At 32.2% G+C, this 17,155-nt stretch overlaps 5 protein-coding genes across 12 annotated transcripts; 3 read left to right on the forward strand and 2 right to left on the reverse strand.

The window, feature by feature from the left end:
- The first annotated feature begins 45 nt into the window (after nt 1-45).
- Nucleotides 46-6,287, forward strand: LOC116425134 (elongation factor Tu-like). Of its 2 annotated transcripts, XM_031972397.2 has the most exons (5): nt 46-292; nt 4,933-5,102; nt 5,171-5,542; nt 5,755-5,946; nt 6,024-6,287. In XM_031972397.2, the coding sequence occupies exons 1-5, from the start codon at nt 283-285 to the stop codon at nt 6,285-6,287; spliced, it is 1,008 nt and encodes a 335-aa protein (XP_031828257.1). In that variant the 5' UTR covers nt 46-282. The 2 variants fall into 2 exon arrangements, with proteins under 2 accessions (XP_031828257.1, XP_031828256.1); XM_031972396.2 differs by lacking the exon at nt 46-292 and having other exon boundaries at nt 4,150-5,102.
- CDC50 (cell cycle control protein 50A) lies at nt 356-4,097 on the reverse strand. Of its 3 annotated transcripts, none has more exons than XR_004234629.2 (5): nt 3,885-4,097; nt 2,677-3,501; nt 2,425-2,590; nt 1,084-1,189; nt 356-864 (listed from the first exon to the last, which is right to left on the reverse strand). XR_004234629.2 is itself a non-coding variant. In XM_031972400.2 (5 exons), exons 1-4 carry the CDS (start codon nt 3,934-3,936, stop codon nt 1,962-1,964), a joined length of 1,056 nt encoding a protein of 351 aa, XP_031828260.1. In that variant the 5' UTR covers nt 3,937-4,097; the 3' UTR covers nt 879-1,189; nt 1,918-1,961. The 3 variants fall into 3 exon arrangements, 2 of the variants coding, with proteins under 2 accessions (XP_031828260.1, XP_031828259.1); XM_031972400.2 differs by lacking the exon at nt 356-864 and adding an exon at nt 1,918-1,974 and having other exon boundaries at nt 879-1,189; XM_031972399.2 differs by lacking the exon at nt 356-864 and having other exon boundaries at nt 881-1,189.
- A 136-nt stretch (nt 6,288-6,423) lies between the features above and the next one.
- Nucleotides 6,424-9,601, reverse strand: blw (ATP synthase subunit alpha blw, mitochondrial). The gene is made up of 8 exons (XM_031972372.2): nt 9,416-9,601; nt 8,976-9,089; nt 8,488-8,837; nt 8,040-8,396; nt 7,371-7,752; nt 7,148-7,292; nt 6,937-7,054; nt 6,424-6,849 (listed from the first exon to the last, which is right to left on the reverse strand). Exons 1-8 carry the CDS (start codon nt 9,479-9,481, stop codon nt 6,735-6,737), a joined length of 1,647 nt encoding a protein of 548 aa, XP_031828232.1. The 5' UTR covers nt 9,482-9,601; the 3' UTR covers nt 6,424-6,734.
- Nucleotides 9,602-9,668: 67 nt separating this feature from the next.
- Gbeta5 (guanine nucleotide-binding protein subunit beta-5) lies at nt 9,669-13,000 on the forward strand. 5 transcript variants are annotated; one of them, XM_031972414.2, is made up of 7 exons: nt 9,669-9,957; nt 10,572-10,719; nt 10,800-11,011; nt 11,185-11,321; nt 11,388-11,506; nt 11,859-12,216; nt 12,287-13,000. In XM_031972414.2, the coding sequence occupies exons 3-7, from the start codon at nt 10,906-10,908 to the stop codon at nt 12,614-12,616; spliced, it is 1,050 nt and encodes a 349-aa protein (XP_031828274.1). In that variant the 5' UTR covers nt 9,669-9,957; nt 10,572-10,719; nt 10,800-10,905; the 3' UTR covers nt 12,617-13,000. The 5 variants fall into 5 exon arrangements, with proteins under 5 accessions (XP_031828274.1, XP_031828272.1, XP_031828276.1 ...); XM_031972412.2 differs by lacking the exon at nt 9,669-9,957 and adding an exon at nt 10,092-10,311; XM_031972416.2 differs by lacking the exon at nt 9,669-9,957 and having other exon boundaries at nt 10,092-10,731; nt 10,810-11,011.
- Nucleotides 13,001-13,293: 293 nt separating this feature from the next.
- Usp14 (ubiquitin specific protease 14) lies at nt 13,294-16,074 on the forward strand. The gene is made up of 6 exons (XM_031972392.2): nt 13,294-13,544; nt 13,651-13,829; nt 13,952-14,404; nt 14,650-14,919; nt 15,007-15,295; nt 15,370-16,074. The coding sequence occupies exons 1-6, from the start codon at nt 13,529-13,531 to the stop codon at nt 15,642-15,644; spliced, it is 1,482 nt and encodes a 493-aa protein (XP_031828252.1). The 5' UTR covers nt 13,294-13,528; the 3' UTR covers nt 15,645-16,074.
- Nucleotides 16,075-17,155: the final 1,081 nt, after the last annotated feature.

A 17,155-nucleotide genomic window follows, 5' to 3' on the forward strand; every position in this document is an offset into this window, starting at 1 on the left:
TTTCAATGGTGAACAGTTGACTGCGCAGGGTGTGTACTAAAATAAAATTATATTCATTCCTAATTACGAACAATCTTACTTTATTTCTTTAAAATTAAAAAATCAAATAACATGAAATCACTTTATACGTGATTACCACTTGTCTTTATTACATGTGCATATATACGTATGCATTGATAGTTATTAATACAATAAAATGCTTTGAAATCAAATGCTGGGACGATATACGACAGTTGGATAGCACAACAATTCAAATGAAAAGATAATGTTAAATGAGAAAAAATGAAATGGTGTAAGTTGTACAGTTGATTAATATTAATATTTATTTCTTTATTAAGTTACATATATTAGACTTGTTTCTAAAAATATATATTTTTTAAAAATATATTAATAAATACGAGTTTTTTTATTTATACATTTATACATTCGTTGGTGACAAGTGTAATACTAAAAATATTTTACAATGTCTAGGAACATACATAAGTATTATGCAAGGTACGACGTGAAATAAATTTTAATGGTGAATTAAAATATCAAAGAAGGATTATTATACAATCGTTGTGTAACAAACAAAAAATATTTTCCAGGACTGGGAACATTACTGCTTCAAATGCCTCGATATGTTTACATTGACCAAAAACCTGTTTCCTATTAACTGCATTCTTGTAGTGTACAATCATACACATTATACTGCGTACAAAATATTTTTACACCTTTGACTTTCATATTCTTTATGTAGATGCAAGTAAAGGGACAAGATTTGAAACATATTAACATAAGCATGTTACTGCTGCGTTAAAAACATTCTTCTGTATTCATAAAACTACTAATAATTCCATTGATAATACTAATTTGAGTAAGCACCTAAACAACAGATAGAGTGTATATTATAAATTTGCAGAACCACATTTAATTGTTAGTACAATTGTAATAAGAAGCTTGTATTGAACTGTATTTTTCTAAATATCTTCTCATTTCTTGAAAATAAGGAATACTTCTTTTTTGAATTGTTCACTATATTTTATTCCATACATTTACACTTAAGGAGAAAAACTATATTAAAATACTTTTAGTAACACTTACAAATTAAATGCAGAATGACTGTAATGCTCTTCGAATATTGAGGATGCTTATGTGCAATTATTCTTGGTATGGAGTTGTTGGGCTCACATTAATCATCTCTGTTACACTATAAAATAAATATAACACAATTAGATAAGTTTCTCTGCCAGTTGGATTCAATCAAACAATTTTATTATTACATTAATAAACAATTGATAAAAGCTTCTGGTAAAAAGAAGAGCTAAGAAAATAATTAATTCATTTGATGCAAATAAAATGTTTCAATCGAGTTATTAATCAAATGTTTGCCACTTTAAAGTAATTTTTTTAGGTTTCTCATTCTAAATGTGTACATGCTACAATATTTTCAGTTATTTTCATGTTCTTACACACTAATTTATACACATATGGAACATATAAATGAAAATTCAGCTTTTTAATAAATACAAATACGTAAATACAAAATTGAACCAACGCTACAGTACCTGATTCTTTATGGATAATGTATAAAGCGTGTATATCAAGCAAAGAAAGAATTAGAAAAAAAAAAGTGAAGAATATAGATTACAACAGAAGTTCTAGTATATGTAAAAGAATCATTTAGAATAATCGTGAACTGAATTTGAGGTTTAAATTTTGTGTAATCTATAATACTGTGAATTGAAGATAACAGATATAGAATATATTACATGCATATGATCTGAGTAACTGAAATTACATTCATAAGAACAAATATATAAATTCACCAAAGAATGGATATTAAGCAAAATTTATAAAGCTATAACGAATATAAAATAAGGGATGTCATTAATTTTTTTGCAGAATTAGACATAACACAATATGACAAACACTTACAAGAACAATTACGGTGCCCTAAGCATACTTTCTTGCAGTCATCTTTACATTAGTTTGCTGTATAACATATATTACATAATAGTTTATTGTCAATTTTGAATTTAAGATACATGATTTTAATGAGCGTTAGTTTATGAAATAAAGCACACTAGAGAAAAATCTGTCTAAGTGATATTTTCTTAACAGTTTCACTTGATACAAAGTAGTATTTTCAATACTCTCATTCTTTAATCTATTTATAAAACTTCTAAAATGTTTCAAGGAATAAACAATCTATTAATACTGTTAACAAAATGTAATTGCTGTCAATTAAACAATAAATACAGATAACATTAAAATCACATTTGTTTTTTTCATTATTATTATATTGTACTATAAATTAAAAACAGATATGAATTTTCAAAGCAATTACATTTTTTAATTAATTGAGTTTCTCTTAAGCGTAACATTGTTTAGTGACAAATGAAACAGAAAGGGTGTAATAAAGTATGGCTTATTTATCTTTACCTTTTCGAGCACTTGATGTGAATTATTAATAGTGTAAGACCTAATAATAAACAAATACATCCTACAACTATGTAAGCAATACCAAGAAAGGGATTTTTTCCACCGAGAAGAGACGTAGTACTTAAAATCATTCTTTTCTTGCCATCAAAAGCTGATACTGGATATGCTATGAAAAGAGAATATACATTATTTAATTATTTTTATATAATTGTACACATTACAGTTTGCTTACTTAATATAATCTTTACTTACAATAATTGACAGTAAGTTTATAATCTCCTTCCAATAATCCATCACCGAAACCATTCACTGTATGGTTTACCCTACGATAAAGTTTTCTAAAAGTGGGTAATGCGGCAGTTCTCATCCAAACAATTAAATCTTCATTTTGGAAACCATTATTACTTTCATCATCTGGATCTAACTCGTAAATATATTTAGTCCAGTCCTTTGGCTTTGCATATTCTTTAAATGCTACTTTCAAGTCACCCTCAGGATTTCTAAATTTGATGTTCTTATCCGAAGGCCAAGCTATACCAGTTTTTAATAATGGCACATTTGCTTTATGACTCATCGAATACAATGCTAATTCATCGCTGAATAAAGAATTAGCAATAGCTCCACATGGTACAATTGCTGTACTTCCCTCATAAGCAAATGGCGCACAATCGCCAGAGACATCATTGCTTAATTTTCCTAATAATTGATTATCGTCGCGTGACTTTACATATCGTCTATGATTCTGATAAAAATTAGTCAGACCATAATACATGTAAATCCTTCCATTAAAATGGGATGGTAACGTGAAATTTATTTCACAAATACAAGGGGGATTAGGGTGAGGTGTATGCGTTATAAAGTCTGCACATTTATAAGGTACTTTATCAGCAAGAAAATAGTTTGTAGAATTGCAGTCCGTGTAATCTATGATATATTCTTTGACTTGATCAGAGAAGTAAAGCAATCCAATTCCAACTGGTATAAAAGCAATTCCTATTACAAAAAATGTTGGTAATACAGTACCGGCTGTAAGTATTGGCTGCCAAGCAGGTAAACGTTGCTGTTTAAATGCACTATCTGTTTAAACAAAACATTTGACATAACATTTATTTGTTTCATTGTAATAGTAATGAAGAAAATTAATTTATTATTTATTCGAATAGATATATTCAATAAATTATTAATTTTGTTAAATTAAGTTTGTTAAAATCTTTACGGAAATACAAATTTTTATGGGTTAATTTATAGTGATTTTACCAAATAGAAATTTGTTTTATTTATTAAAGATGCTACCAGCTTTCAAATAAAATAAGAACGTTAGTGCATATTCATTTCTTTTCTATATTAAATTTAGTAAAATAGAAAATATCAAAATAGATAAAATCTACATTCTGTTTATGAAATTTCTTTAAATACACCATGTCAAACGTAAAAATATAGTTTCTATGTGTTAAACTTACCCGACGGTTTTTTCGTTTTAGGTATTGAATTCACTTCACTAATAGAAGTCATACTTTTTAACAATTGAAATGACAATTCACGTTACAATATTTAACAACTAAGTTCTGCCATTTGTAAAAGGATGATTCTGCTACCAATTACTCATCAATCGTCTTTGATAACATAGCATAGAGTAGAATATCAGTGAACAGAGAACTGTATAGTATGAAACATCAAAATTTAATTAAGTCAGTTTAATCAAGCATATACGTAGTCAGTAAATCATTTTGAATCTATAGCTGTGAAAAAAATAATTCATTTGTGCAAAACATAATTAAAATAGAATTATTTTATAATTTGTCAAATATGTTAGCGTTTTATAAATTGTAAAATTAAATGTCTGTTGTAGCTGCCATCCCTTTCATTTGTAGATTTTTTTTCAATTGTGGTCACCCTGTTCCTAGTAATGAATTGGCTACTATTTAACCACGGTTAGTTTAGAACTTCGTTGTTGATGAAATGTTTGATACGGCTTCGTATTTAAATTTCGAAAATTGAGTTCAAAAGGAGTACGAATTTTTACATAATATATTATGTAAATATGATGTTTATAATATAAAACTTTGTATTTGATATTAAAGTATACAGTGTACATTAAATAAAAAGCTATGGTGAATATTAACATGAATACTGTGTTTTATAAATTATTGAAATCTCGACAAATCATCACTTATTTGCATCAAAAGCATAATTTATTACAACACATATTGTACAGGTGTTACATACCAAAATTTAAACAAGATTCACTGCATTTTTGTTCTAACGAAAAACATTCGTTAGAACCTGTAATAAAAGAGACTTGCAATGTAGGCACAATAGGGCATGTAGATCACGGTAAAACAACTTTAACAGCTGCTATAACAAAATATTTGTCAGAAATTAATAAAACTTGTAAATATGTATCATACAATGAGATTGATAAAGCGCCCGAGGAAAAACGAAGAGGCATTACTATAAATATAGCTCATGTTGGATATGCTACTAACAAGAGAGAATATGCCCATACAGATTGTCCAGGTCATGCTGATTTTATTAAAAATATGATTAGTGGAGCGTCGCAAATGGATGGTGCAATTTTAGTAGTTGCTGCCGATGATGGCCCTATGCCACAAACCAAGGAACATTTATTATTAATTAGTCAACTTGAAATTAAACATCTTATTGTATACATAAATAAGGTACATGTTGATTATGGATAATTATACAAATGTTTTCTCGATTATAACACCTATTAAATTTTATCCAGGTAGATATAGTAGACAAAGACATCATTGAACTTGCAGAAATGGAAACTAGAGAATTGTTGGATAAATATGGATTTAACGGGATTAATACTCCATTTGTCTGTGGTTCAGCTTTGCTTGCTTTGAACGGAGATAAATCAGAAATTGGAGTTCCTTCTGTGCAGTTGCTGTTGAATGCTTTAGATAATCATATTCCAACCACATCGAGAGATTATGCAGCTCCTTTTGTGCTACCAATCGACGATGTGTTTTCTGTACCAGGTAGAGGTACAGTTGTGGTAGGGACATTAACACAGGGCTCAATTGCAAAAAGTGCAGAAGCACATATGGTGGGCTTCGATGTAAAACTTGACACTCATATCTCAGACATTCAGGTAATACTTGAAATTTACCGTTTCTAGAAATATAAATGATACTGTATTCTTGTTTTTAACAGAACTATTCATTTGTATATTTTAATAACACTTTTCAAGAAAAATTTGCAAATGCAAACTAGGTTCCAATATTATTAAGATTTTATAAAATTTATGTAGTTTAGGATAAAATAATGTATCGTCTAAATTTATAAATTATATGTTATTATTAGGTTTTTAAGAAGAGTGTGCCAAAAGCATATGCTGGTCAAAATATTGGTGTTTTATTGAGAGGTATTAAGTTAGGTTCTGTACGTAGAGGAATGGTAGTATGCCAAAAGAATAGTGTAACTCCTACTAATCACTTTGAAGCGCAATTCTATTTATTAGATAAAAGTGAAGGTGGACGTCAAAAACCAATAGCGGTACACATTCTAATAAATGTTATACAATGTAAATTTAATTTTGTTTTGTATAATTAATTTACATTTTGTTTTTGTAGGTAAATGGATTTTCTACACTAATATTCTGTTCAACATGGAACGTGTATTGTCGTTTTGATTTCTTACTACCACCAGGAGTTGATATGTTAATGCCAGGAGAATTTGCAACCGCCAAGTTAACACTTCTTTATCGCATGCCAATAGCAGAAGGCAAAGTCTTTACTGTCCGAGAACATAATCTAATAATCGGCACAGGAAAAATTACAAAAGTGCATAAGCCAATAACTTTTGAGAAAGACAAACTACATATGATCAAAGTTTGAATATATAATTTTTACATTTTAATAGACAATTGAAATTTTTCATTTGCATTATACTCAGCTCTTTTCCTTCAAGACTTTCGTCTTGAATTGAGCATTTGAGGATGCATTATGACAAGGAAAATAAAGCAACAGAAAGTTGAAAAAATTCTAGAACTTTATTACTCGTTTCTTTCGATACACTTCTCCCGCTTCTGCTATAAATGAAATTTTCTTTGGGAAAAGCAACCATTCGTAATAACCAATTATGATATTTTATAACGATCAACATGTAATGAGAGTAAACATTCATGTAGGACTATCGTATTTAGCGTTCGGATGTGGAATTCTTTCTTTGTAATAATATTTATAATGTGCAAGTGTTATACATTAAAAACTATTACAATAATGAATATCATTTGCACATGACTCTTGCACAGCAGAGAAATATTATTTATTTATACTGACAAGTTACTCCGAAAAAGATGCAAGGAAGTCAGTAACGACCTTTTTCAATTTCGCATCAGAGGCTTCGCTAATAGTATTTTCCTTAGCGATTGTATTTAAGAGGTCTCGTTGGCTGGCCCTGAAACATTCGAATGTTCAATTAACATCATATGTAAATTCATTCCTAATGTAAAGGTAAATTCAACAATTGCTTCGAGAAGGTTACCTGATGTGGGCAAGGAATTCTTTTTCAAAGGCAGTGATTTTTGTAGGTTCCATCTTGTCAAGGTATCCACGGACACCACAGTAAATAACAGCTACTTGTTCTTCGATAGCCATAGGTACTGAGAAAAACATTACAGTCAGTTATGTATACATGTTATCCTGTGTTTTATTAATATTTTTCTTAATTTCATTATGCATATGAAATCTTTTACCGTATTGTCCTTGTTTCAAAAGTTCTGTTAATCTAACACCTCTGTTCAAAAGTTGTTGGGTTGCGGCATCCAAGTCAGACCCGAATTGTGCGAAAGCTGCTACTTCACGGTATTGAGCCAACTCCAATTTCATGGAACCAGCAACCTATAAAACAAAATATAATTAACAAAAAAAACACACAGTATTTTCGAATACTTGGGAATGTATAAATTAGACAGTTACCTGTTTCATGGCTTTCGTCTGAGCGGCAGATCCGACCCGCGATACGGACAAACCTACGTTAATGGCTGGGCGAATACCTTTGTAGAACAATTCAGTTTCCAAGAAAATCTGACCATCAGTGATGGAGATGACATTCGTAGGGATATAAGCGGACACATCACCGGCCTGAGTCTCGATAACTGGTAGAGCAGTCAACGAACCACCTCCCAGACTCTCGTTCATTTTAGCTGCTCTTTCGAGAAGACGGGAATGAAGGTAAAATACATCACCAGGGTAGGCCTCACGACCTGGTGGTCGTCTCAACAGCAGAGACATTTGTCGATATGCAACGGCTTGTTTCGACAAATCGTCGTATATGATCAAAGCGTGCTTCCCATTATCTCTGTAAGACAGAAAATTGTAATAATATTATCGACAATTAAAAGCTGCATTATCTATTACGGTACTGGTTTGTTCTATCCCCACCGCTTACCCACGACTCACCGAGCTTCCGCCACTGTGCAGGCGGAGAGAAAAAGGGAAGCGAAAAAAAATTTAGAAGACTTTACCCAGATGTATTTGTATAAGTGACGAAGATCGAACGTATTTGTATAAGTGGCGGGGACAGGACAAACCAGTTGTGACATTTTCATATTTGTTTCATGGAAGTTTAGAACAAACTAAGACTACCTGAAGAATTCTCCCATAGCGCAACCAGAATACGGAGCCAAATACTGTAGAGGTGCTGCATCAGAAGCGGTAGCAGAGACAATAATAGTGTAATTGATGGCTCCACTATCCGTCAGACGTTTTACAATTTGGGCTACGGTAGATCTCTTCTGACCGATAGCAACGTAAATACAGTACAATTTCTTCTTTTCTTCTCCAGCGTCATTGAATCGTTTCTGGTTAATGATAGTATCAATGGCAAGAGCAGTTTTACCAGTCTGTCTGTCACCAATAATCAATTCACGTTGACCACGACCAATAGGTACCAAAGAATCTACAGCTTTAATTCCAGTCTGCATAGGCTCTCTTACAGATACCCTGATAAAAATATTTGCAATGAAATATAGTAAAAAATGATGATTCCATTTATGTAACAAGCAATGCTAATTGCTATGTAAAAAATAAATACCTAGGGATAATACCAGGTGCCTTGGTACCAATACGGAATCTTAACTTGCTGTTAAGGGGTCCTTTCCCATCGATAGGATTACCCAATGCATCTACGACACGTCCTAGCAATTCTTCGCCGACTGGCACGTCCACGATAGCTCCAGTACGTTTAACAATGTCTCCCTCCTTAATATGCCTGTCATTACCAAATACGACAACACCAACATTATCGGGTTCCAAGTTCAGAGCCATACCCTTCAATCCTGAACTAAATTCTACCATCTCGTCAGCTTGAATGTTTTTAAGCCCGTATACACGAGCAATACCATCACCGATGCTCAATACCCTACCAGTTTCCTCAAGATTGGTCTATAATTTCATTAAAAAATAAATTAATGGAGATATATACGTTAAGAACTTAAATATCATTAAATGTTATATAGAATAATATAATACATTCATATTATTTAATGTGCTCTCGCTTAATGTCAAAATGTAATGATATACCTTTGGAGATGAACCAAGTATACGCTCCTCCAAAATGGAAGAGATTTCAGCAGAACGACGACTGCAGGATACATGATATTTGCAGGATGCAATGCTTGCAACAGGCCATTTCACCTATAAAAACGAATTCTAATTCATTATTGTTATATTACAGTCACAGTGCAACCTAAATACTTATTACATAACTTGGTACCTTTATGTTTATGTAATACACTATAAGCAAAGCATTTGTAACAAAATTAGTACTTCAATTGTCATCAAGTTTTAACAAAGATAATTATTATTTAACGGAAATAACGTCTTCTTTAAAAAATAAGAGAATCGAAAAGGCGGAGCATTCAGCTGAACAGTTGTCCCAAGGTAGAAAATGTCGGCATGTTCGATGCAGCAATTCTTTCATGAATAAATAGTTGAAAAGAGATTCTTAAAAGTATGATCACCTGAATTGTAGCATTCGGCAATTGCCTTGCTATCGAGGAAGCCAAACGTAGAGATAGTTGAGCCATTTCGATGTGTCGAAAAGCCCGTCAACCGGACCACGAATTCAGAAACGAAGAACGATCACGACAGGAACGAGCAGAAGAACGTCCCGTTCAACCCCACTCTGACATCCACACCGGCAGGAAGTCGATATCCATCGACCTGCGCCATAGCCTCGAATCCAGATGCATGCATTAATTCATAAACTAGCATATACTTTACCTAGTATTCCGAAAATAAAGTTTAGCACAATTTCTGTGTCGAACAAACATTTATGGAACGATGTGTTTACTTAACAAATATTTAATATATAAGTCTCAGTGTATTGAACTTTGGGTGCGAGGTTAAACATATTTACGCAGTCTCGATAGAAGAAATAGGCGCCCAATTTCAATTTAAACTCTGTCTGACTGTACACCAACTGTATAATTATTATTTAATGCAATAGAACTTGGAATTTCGTATGAAGTAACTTATTATTTTTACACGCATGAAGATACAGGTAGACGAATGTCAATAACCATGAACTAAGAAACTTGAATTTCATTGTTTCAAAATTATGAATGTGACATAAATTTATTATTGTTAAAAAAAAATGCATTTCTTGAAGTAAAATATAAATAAAAAATTAATATAAAATCATTTTTCTGGTATATACAGTGTTGTATAGTATGCATGATACGTATATTTATAAATCTGTATAAAGCTCTTTTCTTCAATCTTTATATTGTCCAATTCATTCATTCGATTAAAAAGTATCACATATTTTTGTATTAATTATAAGAAACATGTACCTATTTATTGGTAAACATTTATAGTAAATATTTATCGTTGAACATGAAACTATTCGAACTCGGTAAGTTTCGATATTGCATCCAGATGTAGTAACAGTTTAGTGATGACGGATTATTTTCTACGCTTTCGATTGTCATCGATTAGAAGCATTTTCTACAAATGATAAGTGAATGTTTATAAGAAACAAATAGTTTTATGGTTTGCAAAATCTGTCAAAAGTTCAGGTTAAGTTAGTGAAATATGGAAGCGTCATTGCACCGGCGCCAAAGTTTGTTATTTTGTCATATCGTATTGATTATTGCTGTTGACCGTATTTTAAAGAGATACCGACAACGATTTTGAGAAAAAGCAAATGAATAATCATCAAGGAAAAAATGAAAAAGAATTAAACAATCTGTCCATGCTGAAAGACGTTCATCGCGTTCTTGATAATTACAATATCGCCGTTTCTTTCATCCGAAAACGGCAGGTGACAAAACTAGTAAATTCATTGTTTACAATTTATATGAAACCATACATAAACTATTTCACTCGAACTACACATTACAGGTAAATGAAGGCTAATTTGTAATAGGAGATACATTCGAATGGCACTGTGTACATTGGAACTACTTGTCTCTTAATAACAAGTGGTTATCATTATAAACCTAAAAATATGGATGCTGCCACTGAATCAGAACTTATAGAAAAGTTAGTGAAAGAAGCTGAAAGTTTGAAAATACGATTAGAAGAAGAACGACAGAAATTAAATGATATTACTCGTAACTGTCATATTAATCTTATCTAAGAGACAATGTTAAGTCTTATGAGATATATAAAACAGGATTACTTATTGATTTTGTACTAAAATATTTTTAAGACGTAACATTGTGCCTATCTAATAAGTTATAATACTCGTAATATTGAAATAATTCAATCAATATTGTCATTTCAGTTGCCAGTGTTGCAGATAGACTCGAAGCAATCAATTGTACTAATGTGAAACCGCGTCGTGTTTTAAAAGGTCACCAAGCCAAAGTCCTTTGTTCCGATTGGTCACCGGATAAACGTCATATCGTTTCCTCTTCACAGGTTTATGCCAATTCTAATTATTTATATATACCGTTAAAATATATCTTCATACAACGAATGTTCTAGGATGGCAAAATGATAATATGGGATGCATTTACAACGAACAAAGAACATGCTCTTACTATGCCAACAATCTGGGTTATGGCTTGCGCTTATGCTCCAAGCGGTGCTCTCGTTGCGTGCGGGTATTAAGAATATATAAAATTAAAGTCAATGTCAACTGGCCACTTGAGGTCACTTTTTTGTGACTTTGTGAACTCTTTTCTCGCTTGGAACATTTTCATATATATCTTAATATAAAATCTTTACATAAAAAATTAAGGGTATATAGAATTAAATGCCTAATAGTGTGGCTTATAAATTTGAATGTTATAACATTCGTGTAATTTCGTATCACAATGAAAATGAATGCTGTAGGATTCACGTCCGCGAACGTGTTAATTTTTCCTGAATGACCTACAGTGATCAATTGATTTGACATGTTTAATATTTTGTGTTCTATCATGGTGACTTGTACGTTATATTTGCTTTTTATAGAGGATTGGATAATAAAGTTACCGTATATCCTTTGAGTCAAGAAGATGATGTATCAACGCGTAAAAAAACCGTTGCTACGCATACATCTTACATGTCTTGCTGCGTATTTCCGAATAGCGATCAACAGATTTTAACTGGCAGCGGAGATAGCACGTGCGCTTTATGGGATGTAGAAAGCGGACAACTACTGCAAAGCTTTCTTAGGCATTCCAGCGATGTTATGTCTATTGATTTAGCGCCAAGTGAAACCGGTAACACATTTGTTTCCGGCAGTTGCGATAAAATGGTTCTAATATGGGATATGCGGACTGGTCAATGTGTTCAAAGTTTCGAAGGACATCGATCTGATGTTAACTCTGTATGTAAACATTGATTTATATGTTATACCGTTATATAATTTTCATTATATCATTCTATTTGGGGTTTAGGTGAAATTTCATCCCGGCGGTGATGCAGTCGCAACGGGTTCCGACGATGCAACTTGTCGCCTGTTTGATTTACGCGCGGATAGAGAAATAGCCGTTTACGCAAAAGAAAGTATAATATTTGGAGCAAACGCTGTTGACTTGAGTGTCAGTGGACGGCTGCTTTTCGCCGGTTACAATGACTACACTGTAAATATATGGGATACTCTGAAATGTCAACGAATCGCATTTTTGTATGGACACGAAAATCGAGTATCTTGCTTACGAGTCTCTCCGGATGGAACTGCCCTTTCGACTGGAAGTTGGGATTCAACTCTACGAGTTTGGGCTTAGCTTCGATAAAACTGCACTTGCCATCTCATTACATTGTGTTAGATGAAACCCGAACAATTCTTTATGCAAAATGTACATTTTAAGATCTATACAATAAGATTATCGCATATACAAAGATTTTAAGTACAATACTCCAAAGAGAACACGATGTATGAATTATTGTAGCATAAGAGAAATGTTCTACTCATTATACAGGATATTGTAGCAAATAAGTGAGATTAGTAATTGTGATTGAATATCACGATTATAACAATGTGATAGTTGACATTAATCATTTTTAGGCTGGTCCTAATTTATAGGAAATTGCGTGAATAGTTCATCTATTTAATCAAATGTGTTATTGTCCTGTATAAAACTTAATAAAACATTGATTTATGCATATTCTATGTGATAAATAATATAATGTTTTATATTTTTCCCGATTGTTTTGCATTGTACAGAAATGAGTATCAACGATATAGTGCATTTATTGAAAGTCATTGAGTCTGATTATTGAATGTTGGTAAACTAAAGATTTACAATGTTGCTTCTAATATTGATTAACGATTACAAATACACGATAAATTTGATAATACTGTAGATTACATTGCCGTCGAACGACAAAGTTCGAACCGGATGGTGTGTATTATTCGTATGTTGCGTATGTTGTGCTATTCGTAATGTGCATGACATTCATTCACTAGCCTATGTAAAGTGGTGTTAGATGTATCGCACTGTTGCTGCTGGCACTTGTCTCGCGCGCGCGCGCGGTTTCCAGGTGAGGGAATAACCCTGCGCATGCATGTATGCGAATGTCTGACGGTGCATTTTACCGAAGTTTATAGTCATAGTGGTCAAATATTGTAAAAATTAAGTTTACGAATTGATATACTTTTACAAGAAGTAAATATATTTAAAAAAACTTCAAGAAATATGCCTCAATACTCAGGTATGTTTTGTGAAAATTCAAGTTTTACATATCTAACCTAAAATTTCTTACGGAACCTTTTACCGTTTTATATTCGGCAATTGACCATTTAAATGTTTCGTTTTAGTTAAAGTCAGATGGGGAAAGGATCTTTTTGTTGGCGTAGAGGTTAATACAGACGAGGTACCAATGTTGTTTAAAGCACAACTATTTGCACTCACAGGAGTGCGGCCAGAAAGACAAAAAGTCATGTTACAAGGATTAACATTGAAAGACGATGATTGGGGTAACATCAAATTAAAAGATGTAAGAACATAATTTAAACCGTTATTATGAATATTTTTACCTATGGTAATACACATTATAAATAAAAACTGAAAGTTTCAAATGTTATCAGTTTAATTTTATAAATGTTGTCTTTGTAACAGGGCATTATGGTATTGATGATGGGTTCTAAAGAGGAAGATGTACCAACAGAACCTACAGAAAAACCATTGTTTCTAGAAGATATGAACGAATCTGAATTAGCCACAGCTTTAGGTTTACCTGTTGGTTTGACCAATTTTGGAAATACATGTTACTTTAATGCAACTGTGCAATGCCTGAAAACTGTCCCTGAACTACGAGATGCTTTAAGGGGTTTTTCAGGAGAAGTTGCTGCTAACAATGGTTTTGCACATAATATAACAGCCGGTTTAAGAAATTTGTACGAGGGTATGGATCAAAGGAGATTCTATTCACCCTTTTTTCTGGTGGAACTAATGCGTCTGAAGTTTCCAAGATTTGCCGAACAATCTGAAAATGGTAGATTTCAGCAGCAGGATGCTAATGAATGTTGGACACAACTTCTTAGAATGTTGCAAAAAATATTACCAGCAAAGGTGGTTACATATTTAATATTGTTTGAAATTTTTCAAATACAGGTGGCTTATAATCAAAATTATTTCATTAAGTCATATTCATATTATAAATCAAAACTATTCATTTATGTCTCCACTGATACTATTATTATTTAGATTTTAATATATATAAATTCTTTCATACATAAGTTAAACACACATTTCGTTTTGCCATGCACATAATCCCAAACTGTTGAATTATACTCATAAGTGTAAAATGACAACAGGAAAATTCTGCACCTTCGGAAGATGATGGACAAAGTTATAAGCCTCGATCACTGATTCAACAATATTTCGGAGGAACGTTCGATACAGAATTAAAATGTGTAGAATCTGAAGATGAACCACCCACAAAAGGAAAAGAGGAATTTTTACAACTAAGTTGTTTCATATCAACTGAAGTTAAGTACATGCATTCTGGACTTAGGAATAAGATGCAAGAACAAATTACAAAACTGTCCTCGACGTTGGGCAGAGATGCTGTATATACAAAAACGGTAAAAAAAATGTACAATGTGAAAAAGTTTTTACATTCAAAACAATGATGTTTTACATTTAAATATGTATGATTATTTGTTTTACAGTCAAAAATTAGTAGATTGCCAGCATATTTAACTATCCAATTTGTACGTTTTTATTATAAAGAAAAGGAGGCGATTAATGCAAAAATTCTCAAGGATGTGAAATTTCCTCTTGAATTTGATGCTTTTGAATTATGCACCAATGAACTTCAAACTAAGCTCACCCCGATGCGTGAAAAATTTAAAGAATACGAAGACACTTTACTGGAAGAATCGCGTAACGCAAAAGACAAAAAGGACAAGGAAGATAATAAAAAGCAAATGAAACAGGAATCATTTTGGTTTTCAGACGGTACAAAATTTATGTTGAAACTGTTTGTAATACCATTTTCTTTCGTGTTACCGTTTGTATTTTTACAATTACAGATTTAGGCTCGAACAACAGTGGTTTCTATATTCTGCAGGCAGTTCTAACGCATGGGGGCCGATCAAGTAGTAGTGGTCATTATATAGCTTGGGTTCGTCAAAAAGAAGACAGTTGGTTAAAATGTGACGATGAAAATGTTAATGCTGTAACCAGTGAAGATGTTTTAAAACTTAGCGGTGGTGGTGACTGGCATTGTGCATACGTTCTTCTTTACGGCCCGAAAATTTTAGAAGTACCTGATACAGATAATAGTGAAGATTCAGCCAGCAAGTAATTGTTGCGTAACACAAAATTTAAATGACTGTAACAAAGTTTCCTCCTTGAACTATCAGAGGAATGCATTTAAAAGTTTTAAAAATTCCCAGCGCTATTGTACCCACATACAAGGCACATCTTTCTCTTTTCTACTTAGCTCCAGGTACAAGCTTATTGAAAATACCATCAACATCCAAAGAATTCTGTTTTTCTTTGTCACGTTTGCGTTATCCTTCTGGCAAGTGAATTGTAAAGAACGCATTTCTTTTCGTAAAATACAAAGATTACGGGTATGATGTCGACTAATTGTTGTTAAGAAATTCTTGCTCTAATACGTTGAGAAGAATTGTATCGCATCATATTTAATTAATTAGTATTTTCAATTTGCCAAAATATTGTATGATGTATACATATTATATATTGCTTAAATACACAAACATTGTATGCTATATCTCTCTTTTTCCCTCTCTTCCTCATTCAATATAACATACGCACATACACATGTATGCGTGTACATATAATTATATGTAATATAATTATATGTAATATAATTATATATATATATATATATAATTTATGTACACGTATACTCGCATATATGTGTGTACATTTAAGTATAAGAAGATAAATGTGGAAATCTGATAATGTAATAAATGAGATTTTATACGCGCACACTAAAGTGTAAAAGCACGATATGATATACTCTTATAGATATATGTGTGTATAGGAAAACTTGTGAAGCAGATAATCTGAAACAGGTAAGCAGTCCAACCGCAGATACCGCCGGTCGCAGTCGTAGCGTTACAGTTACCATGTAATTTACCAAAAAGTAAAGTGCGACACATACAACGATTTTATAAACACGTGGACGTTTCAAGTGAATTATGCACGAGGATGAATTCAAAAACATTCTTTAATAAAACTCTACGCCATTTGTTCCACAGATTTTTGAGGTAATAAATATAATGTATCAGTAGCATGGATAAGTATCAGATTATTAAAGTGACAACAGTTTTTATCTAATGAACATTCGTTAAATCGTTACGTATGCCAACCGAGGTAATATTTAAATATTCCTACGATCGATACGAATCAATCGAATATAATCTCAGACTAATTCGATAAAGTTAATGTAACGTCGTTATTTAGTTATTTTATATCTTATAATTAATCAGCTTTACAAAGACTCTATTGTATTACGGTGAAAATTACATAAGCGGTTTCTAAAATGTTACACGCAAGAATTGATCGCTATACTTTAAAGAGTCCTCTTAACGATGCGATAAACTTTTTAACTTAATTTCGATAAGGTATTCGTCGATCTCTCTCGAACCGTGTAATCTAGGCAAATTTTAACGACAAAGGATAAGAGACAAATTTTTCTTTCGATACTTTATCACCATTAGTATCTTTTTGCCCTTTCTAGTTTTGTATCGTTTTGTTTTCCTCCTTCTCTCTCTCTCTCTCTGTCTCTCTGTCTCTCTATCTCTCTCTCTCTGTCTCTCTGTCTCTCTGTCTCTCTCTCTCTCT

Source organism: Nomia melanderi, chromosome 7 (genome assembly GCF_051020985.1).
Source record: "Nomia melanderi isolate GNS246 chromosome 7, iyNomMela1, whole genome shotgun sequence".
NCBI classification, from domain to species: Eukaryota; Metazoa; Arthropoda; class Insecta; order Hymenoptera; family Halictidae; genus Nomia; species Nomia melanderi.